Source organism: Buceros rhinoceros, unplaced genomic scaffold, assembly GCF_000710305.1.
Source record: "Buceros rhinoceros silvestris isolate BGI_N320 unplaced genomic scaffold, ASM71030v1 scaffold15542, whole genome shotgun sequence".
NCBI lineage: Eukaryota > Metazoa > Chordata > Aves > Bucerotiformes > Bucerotidae > Buceros > Buceros rhinoceros.
The window spans coordinates 5,962-20,274 of NW_010400860.1; the positions used below are offsets into that span (position 1 = coordinate 5,962).

The window sequence follows — 14,313 nt, forward strand, 5'->3', positions numbered from 1 at the left end:
AAAAAAAAAAAAAAAAAAAAAAAAATTGTTCTTTTCCTGTTACTGTTCTGCTTTAGGGTTTTTTTGGTGTGCTTTTTCTTTTTCATTCGAAGATGATCCAGTACTTTAGGAGTAGTCGTAGAACGTCGCTCTGTGCTGTTATTTTAATGATGAGATGCAAACGCACTCGTCAAGCGTATAACAGCACTACCAGCAGCATATTTTAATGTCCATTTTCTCCATTACAAAGTTAAAGGTTGTACTGGTTTATTAAGGGCACAGTGTCTAGATTGTGCTGATAGGAAGTCTGGGTTTGCCTTACGGATTTTAACACTCTGAGCCCCAAAGAGCAATACAATGGTGTTCGTATTTTTTTAACTACAGAACTATTTTTAATGTCTACCACACAACTGTCCAACACGTTCTTGAGTTGTTCCTTTCGTCCCGAAGTGGCACATTGTAAACAGATTATTTAAATGCACAACGTCTTCCCCTGTTTAGAGATAACTATCACTCCTTTGGTCATAGGCTTTGGCACGTAGGGCAGAACTTGAACAGTGTGTGAGCTGCAAAGGGGTTATCGATGGTTTTAAAATAGGTGATGCCAGCAGGTTTGAGCAGACAAATACTGTTTGAAATCACAGATCTGGACAATTGTGCAGCAGTTTATTTCCAAACAGTCCTAGTAAAACCGTTCTGGAAAGTGGAGTTGAGCGGAGTTAATTTGATGTGTATAATGACACTTAACAACATCACAAAGAAACAGTTAAAAAAAATCTCCTTTTATTTTTACACCAGTTGGTACAGGTGGCTTTGGCTGGACTTTGAAGATTGTCCTTTCTTACTGGGGGTTTCACTCACAATTACTGTGCAAATAGCTTAAGTAGAGGTCATGAAAATGCTGTTACTTACTTAATTACCTTTATTATCATATGACAATACACAAACCTTCTCCCCTGTAAATTAAAATATGCACATTACACCTTTTGCAGAATTGGATGGCAAGAGGGTGACTGTTTATTTACGAGTCTTGGCAGATACTGGAGGTGCTGTCTGAAAACTGACAGCTCTGGTCTTCACTTAGGCCAGAACCTTACGATACCAAAATCCAGGATATTTCAATGCCTGATTTCCACTGCCGGTGCCCGAACACCTTAACGACATGTTTCTGAGGGCAGAAACCTGTAACCGAAGTCAGTGGGAGCAGCACCAAGGAAGGCAGTTGACAGGGCACAAACGTTTAGACAGACAAGTCGTGATCTTTAGCACACCAAGAGGGGGTGAAGGTAAAAAGGAGCAACGCTTCCTTTTGCAGGTCTCTTGATCAAAGGGAGAAAGGGAGGGTGAGGTGGTTTAGCAGTTAAAATTCTGGAAAATAATTGGGGGGAAGAAAAAAATACTCATAAAGCATCTTTAATTAGAGGTTTCATCTGATGCTTTCTTTTTCATAGAACTGTGTCAAAGTCTCCACTTAATACAACAGAAGGACCATGTGTCCGTTTAGCACTAGGAGGATTCTGTCTGTTTTCTTACAAAGCACCGTTTATTTAAATACTCAGTCACTTCTCCGCTCTTGTACTGTTGTTCTATGACTTTTTGGAAATTGATGCTCCAACAGCTCCCATGCAGGCCGACGTGTCGCAGATTCCTGGAGTTCCTTGAGCCCCAATAGCACCAGGAGTCCCAGGATCCCCTGGAAGACCAGGTTCACCCTGAGCACCATCACGACCATTTTTAGTAATTCCCGGTACACCAGGTGGTCCTAAACAAGAAGGGGGAAAAGATGACATGAATTATTTCCTTCCCTTTATTTTTAATATACGTGTGTATAGATGTGTTACTTTTAGAGTTCTTAAAATGCTTTGCTGTCTGTACAGCAGACTTGTTACGGCCTGTTGACTACAAGGTGTTGAATAAATTTACCCTGACTCTGGAGTACGTGCGTTGGATTTTTTAGAGTACCTCTGGCTTTACTGGAGTTACCTTGGTCCGGGTATTTTATGGACATTTCATATTGCACTTTTGTTACCACATGTGTCTCTTCTGACTTCTGACCACTGTAGACTTGGCCTCCATCTCAGTACTGTCTCCATTAGGGCATGACTCCAAGAATAACCGGTAACTTGTAACCAGAGTTATTTTCCATCATCCCTGAATAGTTTGCTCAAGGGATGTCCTGGATGCACCAGCTCACAGCTTGCTGTGACAACAGGAGCGCTCAGCACTGCCCCCCCGTCTGGGCCACCGGCTTGTTGTGGCCTTCAGCTGCTCTGCTGCACCTCCTGAGGTCTGTGATTCAGAGTCTGAGTCAGGGAGGAGAGCAGAGAACGATGATACAGAACATCTCCCTGACATTACGGATAAGGAGTTTTGTTTATACCAGTGCCTAATTAAAATTTGCTCCTGATGAAATACAGTTTGTTTATTTGCAAAAATAATTCCTGCTTTGGGCAGACTCGAGCTATTGTTGTCACTTCTTTTTTTCCTTCAGATGCTAAAAATCAATCACAGCACACTCATTTCTGTAGCAGGAAGCTACTGCAGCTTTCTAAAATACCGTACGATACGATTGCATCTCCCTGAGGGGCAGCTGCAGCAGCTCTGCAGACCTGCGTTTCTGTCTTAACTACGAGAGTGGGATGGTGACTGGTTCTTTTTATTCATGCAAGCGACAAATTGCATCTACAACCTTCATGTTTCACAGCAGGACAAACACTCTCAGTATCTAACATGGGAAACAGCCTCTTTTTGCATGTTTTGGGAAAGAAAACATTAATTTGTGGACAAATCTAAGACACCTGGATATAAATATTCTGGTTTTATGAAATTATATGGCTGCAGAACCTGTGTCTGGTGCCTCATTGCACAATGTAATCCCAATGAGAAAAGCTGCTTTAATAGGTGAGCAAAATAAAGAATATTCTTCCAGGTTTCCAATAGATACCTGTTAATTTGCATAAATTAATTTTTGAATCTTGCGATAAATGATTCACGGCATCAGGAACTGGGATTACAGCCAGGTACGGAGCAGCAACACCACTCTCTCCAAATCACCGCACTGGGAAGTTGTGTTTGTTTCTGGTAGAGCTCAATATTGTCCCTGATTTCTCGCGTTTGATCCAGAAACACGAGCTGGGTTTTGGAGGTGTACAGCTGCTAGGCCAGGCTGTAGCTTTCACTGCGGGCAGGCTTTACGCAGAGCGCCAGAAGGACATGTGTCCGTCAGGGAGCCTTAGTCTGGAGCCAGAGCCTCACCCGTTAACTGGACAATTCGCTATTTGGTAATGAACTCGTTAGCTGCTGCCTGTGAAATACCACTGGAAGGAGTAGCCTGTCACTGGCAGCCTGGGGAGGCAGTTAGGAAGGTTCCGACTTCCCGCTCTATAAACCCCCTGACCTCTCACAGCCACGAGAGGAAGAACCCAAGAACAACCGAAGAGTCTGGCTGTCCCAGCAGCCTCTTCTCAGAAACATCTCCAAAACGTTTCTGATGAGACAGGGTGGTGTAAAAGGGGACAAACTAATTATCGTCTACTTGGAGCGGTCTGTACCTGCCCTGCCCCCAGGAGAACCTCCCTGCTCTACCCATTACCGGGACCAAGTGGTTATAAACTCCTGCCAACGATACGCAGAGCTGTCCTTCTTAGGCCTTTGCTGGAGTCACGGTTGGTGAAATTAATTATTTGCACAGCCTTACCTTGAAGTCCTTGATCGCCGTCAGGCCCATCAATACCTTGGCCAACAGGTCCTTTGTCTCCCTTTTCACCAGTGTCACCTTTAACGGTAAACAGACAGTTCCAGCAATCAGTTGTGCACCACAGCTGGATCGGGGACAGGAAGGGAGAAGACCAAGAGAAGCTCCAAGTCCTCGGGCCATTGATAAGATCTTTGCTTATGCTGCATCCCTAATGATGTGCAACCGCCCTCCTGAGCTCCCATCAGGCCCAAGGCCTCACTTTTCCTCCTCCACCGCCACAATTAGTACAAGTCCCGAATTTATTTCGGTGGGCACAAATGAAAACAGGTTGGTTGACTCTTACCTCTGGGACCAGGATCACCGAGTTCTCCTGTGGGCCCTCGGTATCCGGGAGGACCGCGAGGACCAGGATGTCCAACGCTTCCCACAGCTCCAGGGGGACCTGGGGGACCCGCTGGGCCGGGACGACCCGTCATTCCAGGAGACAAGGGCTTTCTCAGATTAGCAGCTAATTGGGCAATTTGATCTGAAAAACACAATTAAAACCTATGAGTCCAACATTTTCAATCCTGGCTGTTTGTCAGCTGCCACCATTCTAGAAAATGATATTTTAAATAATTATATCAAGTTTTCTGAAACAAGCTGTCAGAGTTTACTACATCCCAACTGGCGAACGTAACCCCTAAAGGCACAGCAGTGACTTTGGAGAACGAGGAACTCGGTGGGAGCTGGCCCTGCCCCAAGCCCTGCTCCAGGGAGGTGGAGGGGACCCAAGGTGGGAGCCGAGGTTCGGAATGACGCAGCTCAGGGCAGACGCTCGCCGGTGTGCGTGCAGGATGCTTGTGTCCTTTCAGCATGCTTTGTGTGTTGCCATGACAAATCATTTAAAAATACTAATTTTAGAGAAATGAAAGACATCTCAGACAACAAGGTGACCTGAATAATTTCCTGATGTTTAAGGTCAAGGTATTTCTTTCTTATTAAGACAGAAAAATAACAAATCTCAGGAGCCGTCTGATGTTCAGCACCGACTCGTCTTCAGCTCAACGTGTAATTAAAGTCCGTTTTCTCTCAGTACTACTCACCACTGATCATGTCCCCACAGACCTCTCTTATGTGTTGTTCACTGGCCTCTTTGCCCTGAAAAAAAGGGCAGAAGAAGCAAAAGGGAAGAATCTGTCCTCATACAAACCAATAATCACCCCGACAGAAGCTTCAGGACTCAGAACACACTCCCAGCTGCTCAGGAAGAAGCACAGGATCCTGCGGGAGGAGGAGTGGGGTTCTTGCCCCCACTCTTCAAAAGATGGCGGTTTCAATTCCACAGCTCTGTCACACCAATGGCAGAGCTCAGTTTTAATGTTAGGCCAGATACTTAATCTGGGGCTTACTTGGCCTTTCCTAAATGATGAAACAGGAGCTCTGGACCAAGACAGAGGTGTAACATTGACCATAGCAAAGAGAGATTGTATTTTTAAATTAAATTTCCCAGATCTCACTCACTTTTGAAAGGAGAACTGTGACTTACAGCCGGTTTCAATGACACGGCTGATCTGTTCGTGTGCCATTGCCAGAAGACGGTGACTTCTCCAAGACGTGCATTCCAGGGGGACTTCAATTCTGCACCTTGTGAACTATTCATCTTCCTGCACCGGTCAGCTCTCGGTGCTGGCTGTTAGCTCCCCTGCACAGTTACCTACTTTTGCCTGCTCAAACGCAGGCCCTTATTGTTGGAATACCCATCCGAATGCCACCACCCGTTTGTCCACGTCGGAGACCCCTGACTGCGCCCCAGAGGCTGACAGTACTCACTGGAGGCCCAGGTTTTCCTGTGATGCCAGGAACGCCTTGCTCCCCCTGATGGCCCATGGGCCCGGGATGTCCTGGGATCCCTGGAGGTCCAGCTGTTCCATTAGGTCCTTGGGCACCTTTTGGACCAAGTTCTCCTCTTTTTCCTGGCTGTAGTGAGAAAGAAAAACACCCCACAAACACTCAAGATGGAAGACATGGTCCATTCGTTTCTCGTGGGGATTACTTAAGCCTTTCTTCGGGTTTCCCTAACTGGTCTGGCTGACCACGTATGTCTCTTACACCGTATGGGTGGTTTCACATGATAATAGGAGTCCTTGCTGCAGCAAAGTTATCAAAAACATTTGAATGTTCTGAATGCCACAGAAAATTGTCATTGTCCCACATTTTCCAGCATGACCATGAAGAAATCATGCTCCTACAAAACAACGGCAGAACAGAGTTCACGGCGATACATCATCAAAAGATGCAATAAGCACGTTGACTCCCAAACCTTCTGGGATGTGAGCCCGCAATGTCTGACACATACCTCTCCTTTTTGGCCGGGGGGACCAAAGGGACCCTGTGGGAAAGAAAAGGGAAATAAGAAACAATGATCCATTCAGAAAATGTGCATCTAAAGTCAAATCCCCCGAGTTCTGGGAAGCCACGAGAGATGCACGTGGCACCTAATGGGCTTTTCCAGCACAGTACCAGGATGCTGGAGACCAGATTCAGCCCTGACACAGCAGGGAGAGACTCTGATGCCAAGACTTGCCGCGGGTACCAGTGCTGAACTGGGTCCTGGCTGCCTCCCGAGATGGACCAACCCCCTGCAGTCAGAGCCGTGGCAACCGCTCTGAGGAGCAAAATGACAAATGAGTGCTGCTGTGTCCCAGCTCCGCCGAGGCTACGCTGGCTGGCTGGTGCTTCCCGAAGACCAGAGGAGAGCTGACGCACACCACGAATATGGTGGTGGAAAGGCTTGGCTTGCCGCCTTCTTGCAGCCATCACAGCTGGAGCTCTTGGAGAGTTAATCCTGACTGACCATGTTAGTTCTCCACAGATGGTTCTCTAGACCCATTTGTTATTTGAGGAGTCAATTCTACTGAATTTAAGTCACCTACCAGTTCTCCTTTGTCACCTGGGAGGCCATCTGCTCCAGCAATGCCCTGAAAGTGGGATACCAAAATTAACACCGCACATAAAAACCCACAAAAACCCCAGTCATGGATTAATGAAAGCCATTGATTTGGTGAAAACTGCCTCAAAAGCTCACGGTCGAGATTAATCTCACTATGGCAATTAAGCAGCAAAAAGCGAAGTATTAAATTAGTCTGTTGGTGCGCCGAGCTTTGAAGCTACACAAATTCTCTTCATCAAGCACATGAAACTCAGTGAAAGCTGCACTTTTAAACTGAACTCAGGAGGAACGTGGTGCGAGGAGCTCGTGTACGGCACGTCTCGTGGTTACCAAACACACAGCACGAGCCCGGCGTGTCTACCACCGCACTTTCCTGTGGCTCCCTGAGAACAGCCTGAGCTCTGTCGCTAACGCAGGGAAAAAAAACCTAAGAGGGTTTTGTTGGTGCCTGCTCCAGAATATTTTCATTTGAGGGAGGAAAAGTAGTTTGTGCTGTCGAAGGCTGCGCCTAAGGTACGGTTTAAATAGCTCTGCTGCCCACAGCGTGACAGGGATCACTTACCTGGTTACCTTTGGGACCAGGAACACCAGTGGGACCCTGGGAATAAGTCAAAGAAAGAGGCAAATGAGCTCCAACTGTGATTGTCCTGTGAATTCCCGATGTGGTCAGACTCACCCGCTCAGCAAGGGCTTGGGAATTAGTCTCCCAGCTGCCAAGGAGGAGGGTCCAAATCTTATTCAGGTTTTAAGCTTCCTTGCTGGCTTCGTAGCTCTCTCTACAGTCACTGGGTTGTGTTGTAGGACGGTTTCTTGCGCCTCTCGCTGTGCCACTGATGGCACAGAAGAGCCACCAGACCAGGCAGGACCTCCCAGCTCAGGCCTGCTGGTCTTCTGCCCACCGGGTCCTCATCCAGCCAGACCAGAGGGGCTGTCTTGCCTGGCCCAGCTTATCTACACTGGCCTTTTTCATACCATCCTTCTCAATTTCCTACATAAAACTAAAATGAATTCTGTGCTTTTAACCCTGGTCTTCAAAACCTGGGTCACAAAAGTCACCTTCCACATCCGTCCCAGGGGCAGGAACTCTGGTTTGCCTCTGCCCCTCCACTTGCCATCACTGTCACCTCGCTATCTCAACCGAGACAGCAATTCCACAAATTACAGGACGAGGTCCTGGGTGGGGCTGGTGGGTGACTGATCTCTGCCCTTCACACCTGAAGATGCGAGGGGGAGAGTGGATTTACTCGTGGTGTAAAATGGACGTCAACTAGGGCATAACGTCAGGCTGGTTTTTCAAGGCTTTGTTAGGCTGTCGGTTTTCCTGGGGATTTAGAGTTGAGGTGCTCCTGACTTTGAGATTCACAGACCAGTGCAGCCACAGGAATGGAATACGTTTAGATGATGATCTCATTATCACCCGAGGAGTAGTTCAGGCAACGTGAAAAACCCTTCCAACATGATCTACCCGCCACTCACAGAGGGACGGGGGACATTGGCAGCCCTGTTCGTGACTTTGGGTCAGAGCCCACAGGGATTTCAGGAGAGCCCTGGGTTTTGTTTCTCTATTTTGTAAAATCTACATGGGAAATTCAACCGCTTTACCATTCAAACAGGTGTTCTACAGCACATTCATCAGTCTGGCATCTGCCAACGCATCTTTTGTAATACCTAGATCTAGGGATGGCTCAGCAGAACAGAATCTTCGAGGAGGACACGGAACAGGACATGGCATTTTGCTCTAGTCAAGCACTGACTAAGTTACAAAGCGGGCAAATTCTATTAGAGAAAAAATAATTTGCAGCAACGCTGACAATGGGATGTGGAAATGCAGGAACTGCTCCAGCTATTAATAGCTCCCGTTCTACATCTGACGATGGTGACAGTGATATATTCTTTTCTGAACATTATCATCTACATTTATATCCCCGACTTCCCAGAGTCCCAAGGCTCTATGGAAGTTTATGCCAATAAAACAGAGTTTAGTCACTGAAGTCCGTGTTCTGGGAGGAATATTCCCTTAAAGCAAAGCTTAGCCCAAAAGATTTTGTCATTTACAGCAGCAGGAACAAGTGACAGGACCTGAGGACCACCAGCTCCGTGTCCGCCATCAGTCCCCACAGTTGTGTCACCTTATCAGTTAAACACAACCAACATTTTTGGTATCTAGTGACCCCAGTATGGAGCTGAGACCGCTAAACCTCTTCTAGAGACGCTAAACCTCTTCTAGAGACGCTAAACCTCTTCTAGAGACGCTAAACCTCTTCTATTTTCCCTGCCAGCGAATACACTCACTGACACGCTGGTTTACGTTCCCAGCCACAGTCGGTCCAAGGACCCTGAAAAGGCATCAGTACCTGTTAACTCAGGCTTGTAGGAATTGGCTGTTTTTTGCAAAGGAAAAAAGGCTCAGCTGATCTCAGGAGAGCTAATCATTAGCTGGGGTGGTGTAACGGAATCAATCCCGTATCCCAGTTCTCCTTACACCTGTCAGAATGGGCAGGCTGCATCTGGGCAGCACCTGCTGTGCTCTCTGTCCACTCCACGGTCCAAGGTTTTCCAGCTCAAATTTTGTGCCCAGCAATTTTTTTTTTTCCCCTTAAGCAGAACACTTTCCCTCCCCCTGCTCGGAGCAGCTCTCTGGATACAGGCTGCCCTGTGCAGGGGCCACTTCCCCTCCGAATGTACATTTTTCCGCACAGCCAGAACCCCGCAGCTCCACAATAACCCTCCTGTTTCACACTTCCAGGCTCACAGTCCCTCCAAGAGGCTTTTTTAACCCTGCCTGGAGCCAGCACAGAGGGGCCATTGTGAACCCCCGTGGTGCCGCTGCGGTGGCGTACACAGAAACTTCACCTTAAAGCTGGAGTTGAGGGAGCCGGTGAACACATCGCTACTGTTCTCCTGCAAGCCCCGAACAAACGTGTTCACTTTGCCCTGCTGGCTTCTTTTAAATGAGGGTGAATTCACTGAAATGAAGTCCCCTTCGCTCTGAGGCGTGGGGCCCAGGTGTGCTGCTGTGCAGAAGGAACTCACTAGCAAACTGTAATTTAAAAGCCATCCAGAAAACCCACACTGAGCCATGGCAATGGATGAACCGGGATAGGATCCCGGAATCTCTTTTAACAACTTATCCTGTCTAAGAACAGTGGGAGTTGCTGAACCAACACAGAAACGGGGACAGGAACAGAAGAGATGCACGAATCCTGCCACCTGCCGCAGGGCGTGCAGCAGCCTCGGGGATGCCCAGTGGACCCACCTCCCACCAAGGCTGCTGGTGTTTGCTGGGCTGACATCCGCTACACCGTGGCTGGGGGCCCCGTATTTCACAGCCCCCAAGCAGGAATTAGCTACGGCCGTCTCCTTACCCTGTCACCTGCCTCCCCACGAATTCCAGTTGGACCAGGAAGGCCAGGTTCACCACTGGCACCTTTGGGACCCTGTTAGGAAAACAACAGCAACAAAAAACCAAGCTCAGCTTACAGTGCTAAGCCCTTCATGTGGCTGGGACAGCTCACCCCATCCCCTGCTCCGGTTCACCACCGTGGGCAGCCACCCTGGCAAAGCGCCAGCTTGCAGTGCTAAGCCCTTCAGGTGGCTGGTACAGCTCACCCCATCCCCTGCGCCGGTTCACCCCCGTGGGCAGCCACCCTGGCAAAGCGCTCCAGCCTTCGGCTGGGTCTTCCAGTGTAACATCACATCTGTGACTGCCGACCAAGTGATGCTCCCGGGAGGCAGCGCCGTACGCTGGCTGCATTTCAGCCAGTTTCACTGGGGCACGGTGAGTGGTGGAGAACACTCCAGTGGGAGCGAGGGGGGAGAAACAGGAGAGTCCCCAGTGAGGAAGGGAAGAGGAGTTCTCTGAAGACACAGAGGCTGCGGGTGTCCACGTCAAGTAGTTAAGGTGTCTTTACACAGGTCAAATTTAAACCCTTCTTCTACAAGCAAATGCTAAATAAAGGTATCAAACCGGTTCTAGCAAATGGGAGGACATTTCTCCTTATCACTTGTTGCCATCACAACATCACATCTGGCCAGAGGTTTGCAGGAAACAGAGACCTGCCAAAACAAGATGTACGGAAAATTCCCTTGTCAGTGTACTGACCTGGAAACCTCTGACACCGGGGGCTCCCTTCGGGCCTTGGAGACCAAGCGGTCCCTGGAAAGAGAAAGATAAGCTTCAGTAAGGAGAAAATCGAGGACTGGGAAAGTCACTTGTGCAGTTAAATTGGCTCACTCCTAGCGGAGAGCGAGCGCAGGGGTCTGCTCAGCACGCTTTGCCCAGTGGCACTGCTGAGGAACCTGACGAGCCATCATAAAGTGGTGAGTGATGTTTACTGAGCCTTGTTAACATTATTAACAGAAAGGGTTATTTGTGTGTATTAATGCTTAGGAACACACCACGCTCAGGGGCAGTAAAGATCAAGGACGGCAAAGAGCGGTAGCATGGCAGAGCGTGGACGATACGCACGGAGGGGATCTGCCAGCCCAGTGTTACGCTTTTAATTGATACAGTTCTGCAAGAAACTACCATAAAACATCCTCGTGTGGCTGCGTGACTCAGGGTTCCATCCAAACCAGTTGCCCTCATCCCTGCCTGGCTCTCGAGATCAGCACAGCCATAACCTTGTGCAGGCACCAGGCTCTGCCCACACGAAGGAGCCAAACTGCCAAAATAAAGCAGCATTGTCTTCAAAAGGCTAAAGAACAGATAATTTGGTGGTTACTGGTTCCACTTCTGTTTTCTGCTTGTAATTCAGTAGGGAACCTTGAGGGTTATAAGTAGAGCTCTAGGAGAGTTATGTTAAATGGCACCAAAATGACTCTGCTGTGCTGGTGACTTTAACAGTGGTGGGACCTGATAGAGCCCGACAGCCTCTGAACGGGCAGAAACCCTCGGTACACTCTGCTAAATAAAGTCACAGCGTTTGGAGCCAAACTGCCTTAACACCAGCCAAATCCTGCAGCTCTCCGGGAACAGCCCAGGTTACCTGTATTTCATAGACGTTAGAAACCCAGGTTAGAAATAAACATGGGTTCGCTGCTCTGCAGCCACGTCAGAAGTCGGCACCACCACAGCCAGCTCGGCTGCACTGGATTTCTGGCTGTAAACACGACACCTTTTGTGGGGCCAGCTATTCTGATGAAGAACTGCCGAGCTAAAAGCAAACATTAATAATCTGGTTTACTTCTAAGGCTGATTTCCCTCTCCCTGGAAGTTTAAAGAGCGGCTGCTCACAAGCAATAAATCATCCCAGGGTTCAATATCTTCCAAGTGGCACATATCAGAAATCACGTGAGACTGGCTGTGGGCTTCTGGATTTCGAGATGAAGTGAAGAGAGGGGGGAAAAAAGACAAGATCAAAAAGCCCAAGAAAACCACTGGAAGGTCAGATCCAACCACAACGGTGGCACTGGTGAAGGGTGACAAAGAAAAGGTATCCTGGCATTTTTAGGGAACAAAGCGAGGTTTTTCTCACCCTGCTGTAATTGATTCTTAGCGCTGCTGTCCAGCAGGGACACAACTGGCAGCCACGCTGCTCTTTACAGGTTTTGCATGGCAGTTTATTTCTCAGGAGCCGGGATGATGCAGGGGATGCAGTGAAAGCAGAACAAGTTCCACTGAGGACCTCAGCGGATTCTAACCCAGAAGTTTCAAAACGTTGTCAGTACTCAGCGTAACAGTGAAAACTGCCAGAGCTGGTGGTGGGGGGTTCACATCCTCAGGGCTCACACCTACCAGCTCCCGGCAAGATAATGCTGCGGCAGGAGAAGGACATGTGCGGGCAGATTCCCCACCTGGAAACTGTTCCGGGGCGTTTTCAAGCAGTTGGGAAAAGCATGAGACTGCTGGTGAGGAAGGCGAGAGATTCCCACAGGTCTACCAACGTTTTAACACTTCTCACGCCCCGTCATTCACCATGACAACGAGCCGCCTTCCCAGCTGTGTTGCTTGTACGGCTTCAGGTGAACCTCCACCACTCCAGGGGAAGGGGAGAGGACCGGGAAGGATTCGTGCTGCATGTGCTGGTGGTAATGTGCTGCAGCATCCTCACGGGAGTTTTGCCTGGCTCATGACTCGCATTCAGCACAAGCTGAACCTTGGTGTTCGTGTCTAATGAGGGCAGTGCTGACTGTCCAGTCGCTCCACCTGACTGCAGCAGCTCCGAAAACCTCTTGGACAGCTACAGTTCTCTTTGCCAAACAAAATGGGAGGAATCACTCTGCATTTGCACAGAGCTGTCAGTGAGAGCAGGATCTGACCCACTTACGGGGGAGTAATTCCTCTGCTGCCACAACTCCCCAGAGATGATGCCCCAGGAGATAACGCGGCTTTTTACTTTAGCCAGCGTACTCCCCGTGTCCTGAGCTCTCTCTGGTATCTGTTTGATTTACAAGCAGTGTGGTACTTACAGTTGCTCCTCTGGGTCCTGGCAGACCTCTCTCTCCAGGAATACCAACATCGCCCTGGCAATAACACCAAAGTCAGCCGAGCCATTCAGGAGCCACAAATCCACCCTTCCCACCCCGCTGCAGCGCCAGAAGTTAGTCGTGGACCTGTCCATCCCAACTCCCTGCCCTGTCAGCGCATCCACTAGGTCACACCGCCTGCCTTGGAGGGCTGTGACCTCTGCTGCAGCATGGGAGCTGTGCGAGGAGGTGCTCATCCATTGTTGTGGACACACACCATGCTCCTGGGCAGCTCCATGAGAGCACGGGGCTGCCTGGGAGCACTCAGCACCTATCACGTTGCTGAAGCCGTATTTGTGCAGCACACGGGCTCCAGCTTCGCAGTTTGATCTAAAACACCCTCAGCAGAGCTCATGGTAGGTGTAACTGATGGGGATACGTACAGGGATACCCGGCTCTCCAGAGGGACCTGCCTCTCCCATCTCTCCAGGACTGCCCTGCAGAGGAGAAAGGAAACGCTCTGTTAGGACATAATTTCAGAGAGTCATGTCCTACCTGGAGCAGCAATGGAGGAGGGAGTTAAAACCAGGGAATAAAAACAGCTTTAAACTTTTAAGGTTTTAAGAAGGCAACAACAAACCTCTCAACAACAGACATTTAAAGGCCAGGGGAACTGTGCAGCCTGTCCTGGGAGGAGTGACTAGGGAGGACTGCCAGCCCCAGGACAGTGCCACCACCACCCATCTCCCACTGAAGTGGCCCAGCGAGACAGGGATGCTCTCTCGGGGCATGCTCAGGACACCCCGTTTCATTCGTTCCTGCATCACCTTCAGGCAAGGAGAAACACCTTCCTGAGCATGTTCTCGAACGTGAGGATTAGCAAGAACAGTGATGCAGTAATGCAGAAATTCAGAAAGGAGGGAGAGGGACAGGAAAAAAGACGTTTTCCGGCTGGACTGCTTTGGTCTGCCTGCGATTTCCTTTTATCTCCCACGTAGGTGCCAAACTAAAGCTCCATGGAAGCTTTTCTCCTGAGGTGGGGGGAAAGTCTCCAAAAGGCAAGATGAGGTAATCCTGCTCCTGCTTGCAGATGCTCAGCCTTTTGCTCCCCAAAGATGAAGCTTGCTCTTGGGACTTTGACAAAAGCCTGAAGGCTTCCTTCTGAGGTTTACTAAACCACTGCTGACTCTCCTGTGTATCTGGTCGCCTGCCCTGAACCAGGTGCAGGAGCTGTCTCAGCAAGAGCTGGGCCACCTCGGTCGCTGTTCCCAATGCCCGCTCCTCGCTGCCAGGGGTC

General features: G+C 49.1%; 1 protein-coding gene across 1 annotated transcript in view; it reads right to left on the reverse strand.

Moving 5' to 3' along the window:
- Nucleotides 1-1,370: 1,370 nt before the first annotated feature.
- COL9A3 (collagen, type IX, alpha 3) overlaps nucleotides 1,371-14,313 on the reverse strand; it is a 39,859-nt gene continuing 26,916 nt past the window's right edge. Inside the window, exons 19-30 of the mRNA XM_010132068.1 lie at nucleotides 13,460-13,513; nucleotides 13,020-13,073; nucleotides 10,711-10,764; nucleotides 9,974-10,045; nucleotides 7,171-7,206; nucleotides 6,592-6,636; nucleotides 6,015-6,047; nucleotides 5,489-5,635; nucleotides 4,762-4,816; nucleotides 4,020-4,202; nucleotides 3,677-3,754; nucleotides 1,371-1,741 (exon numbers count right to left, since the gene is read on the reverse strand). Of these exons, the coding sequence (XP_010130370.1) occupies nucleotides 1,566-1,741; nucleotides 3,677-3,754; nucleotides 4,020-4,202; nucleotides 4,762-4,816; nucleotides 5,489-5,635; nucleotides 6,015-6,047; nucleotides 6,592-6,636; nucleotides 7,171-7,206; nucleotides 9,974-10,045; nucleotides 10,711-10,764; nucleotides 13,020-13,073; nucleotides 13,460-13,513 (987 nt within the window). The 3' untranslated portion in view covers nucleotides 1,371-1,565. The remainder of the gene's footprint in view (nucleotides 1,742-3,676; nucleotides 3,755-4,019; nucleotides 4,203-4,761; nucleotides 4,817-5,488; nucleotides 5,636-6,014; nucleotides 6,048-6,591; nucleotides 6,637-7,170; nucleotides 7,207-9,973; nucleotides 10,046-10,710; nucleotides 10,765-13,019; nucleotides 13,074-13,459; nucleotides 13,514-14,313) is intronic.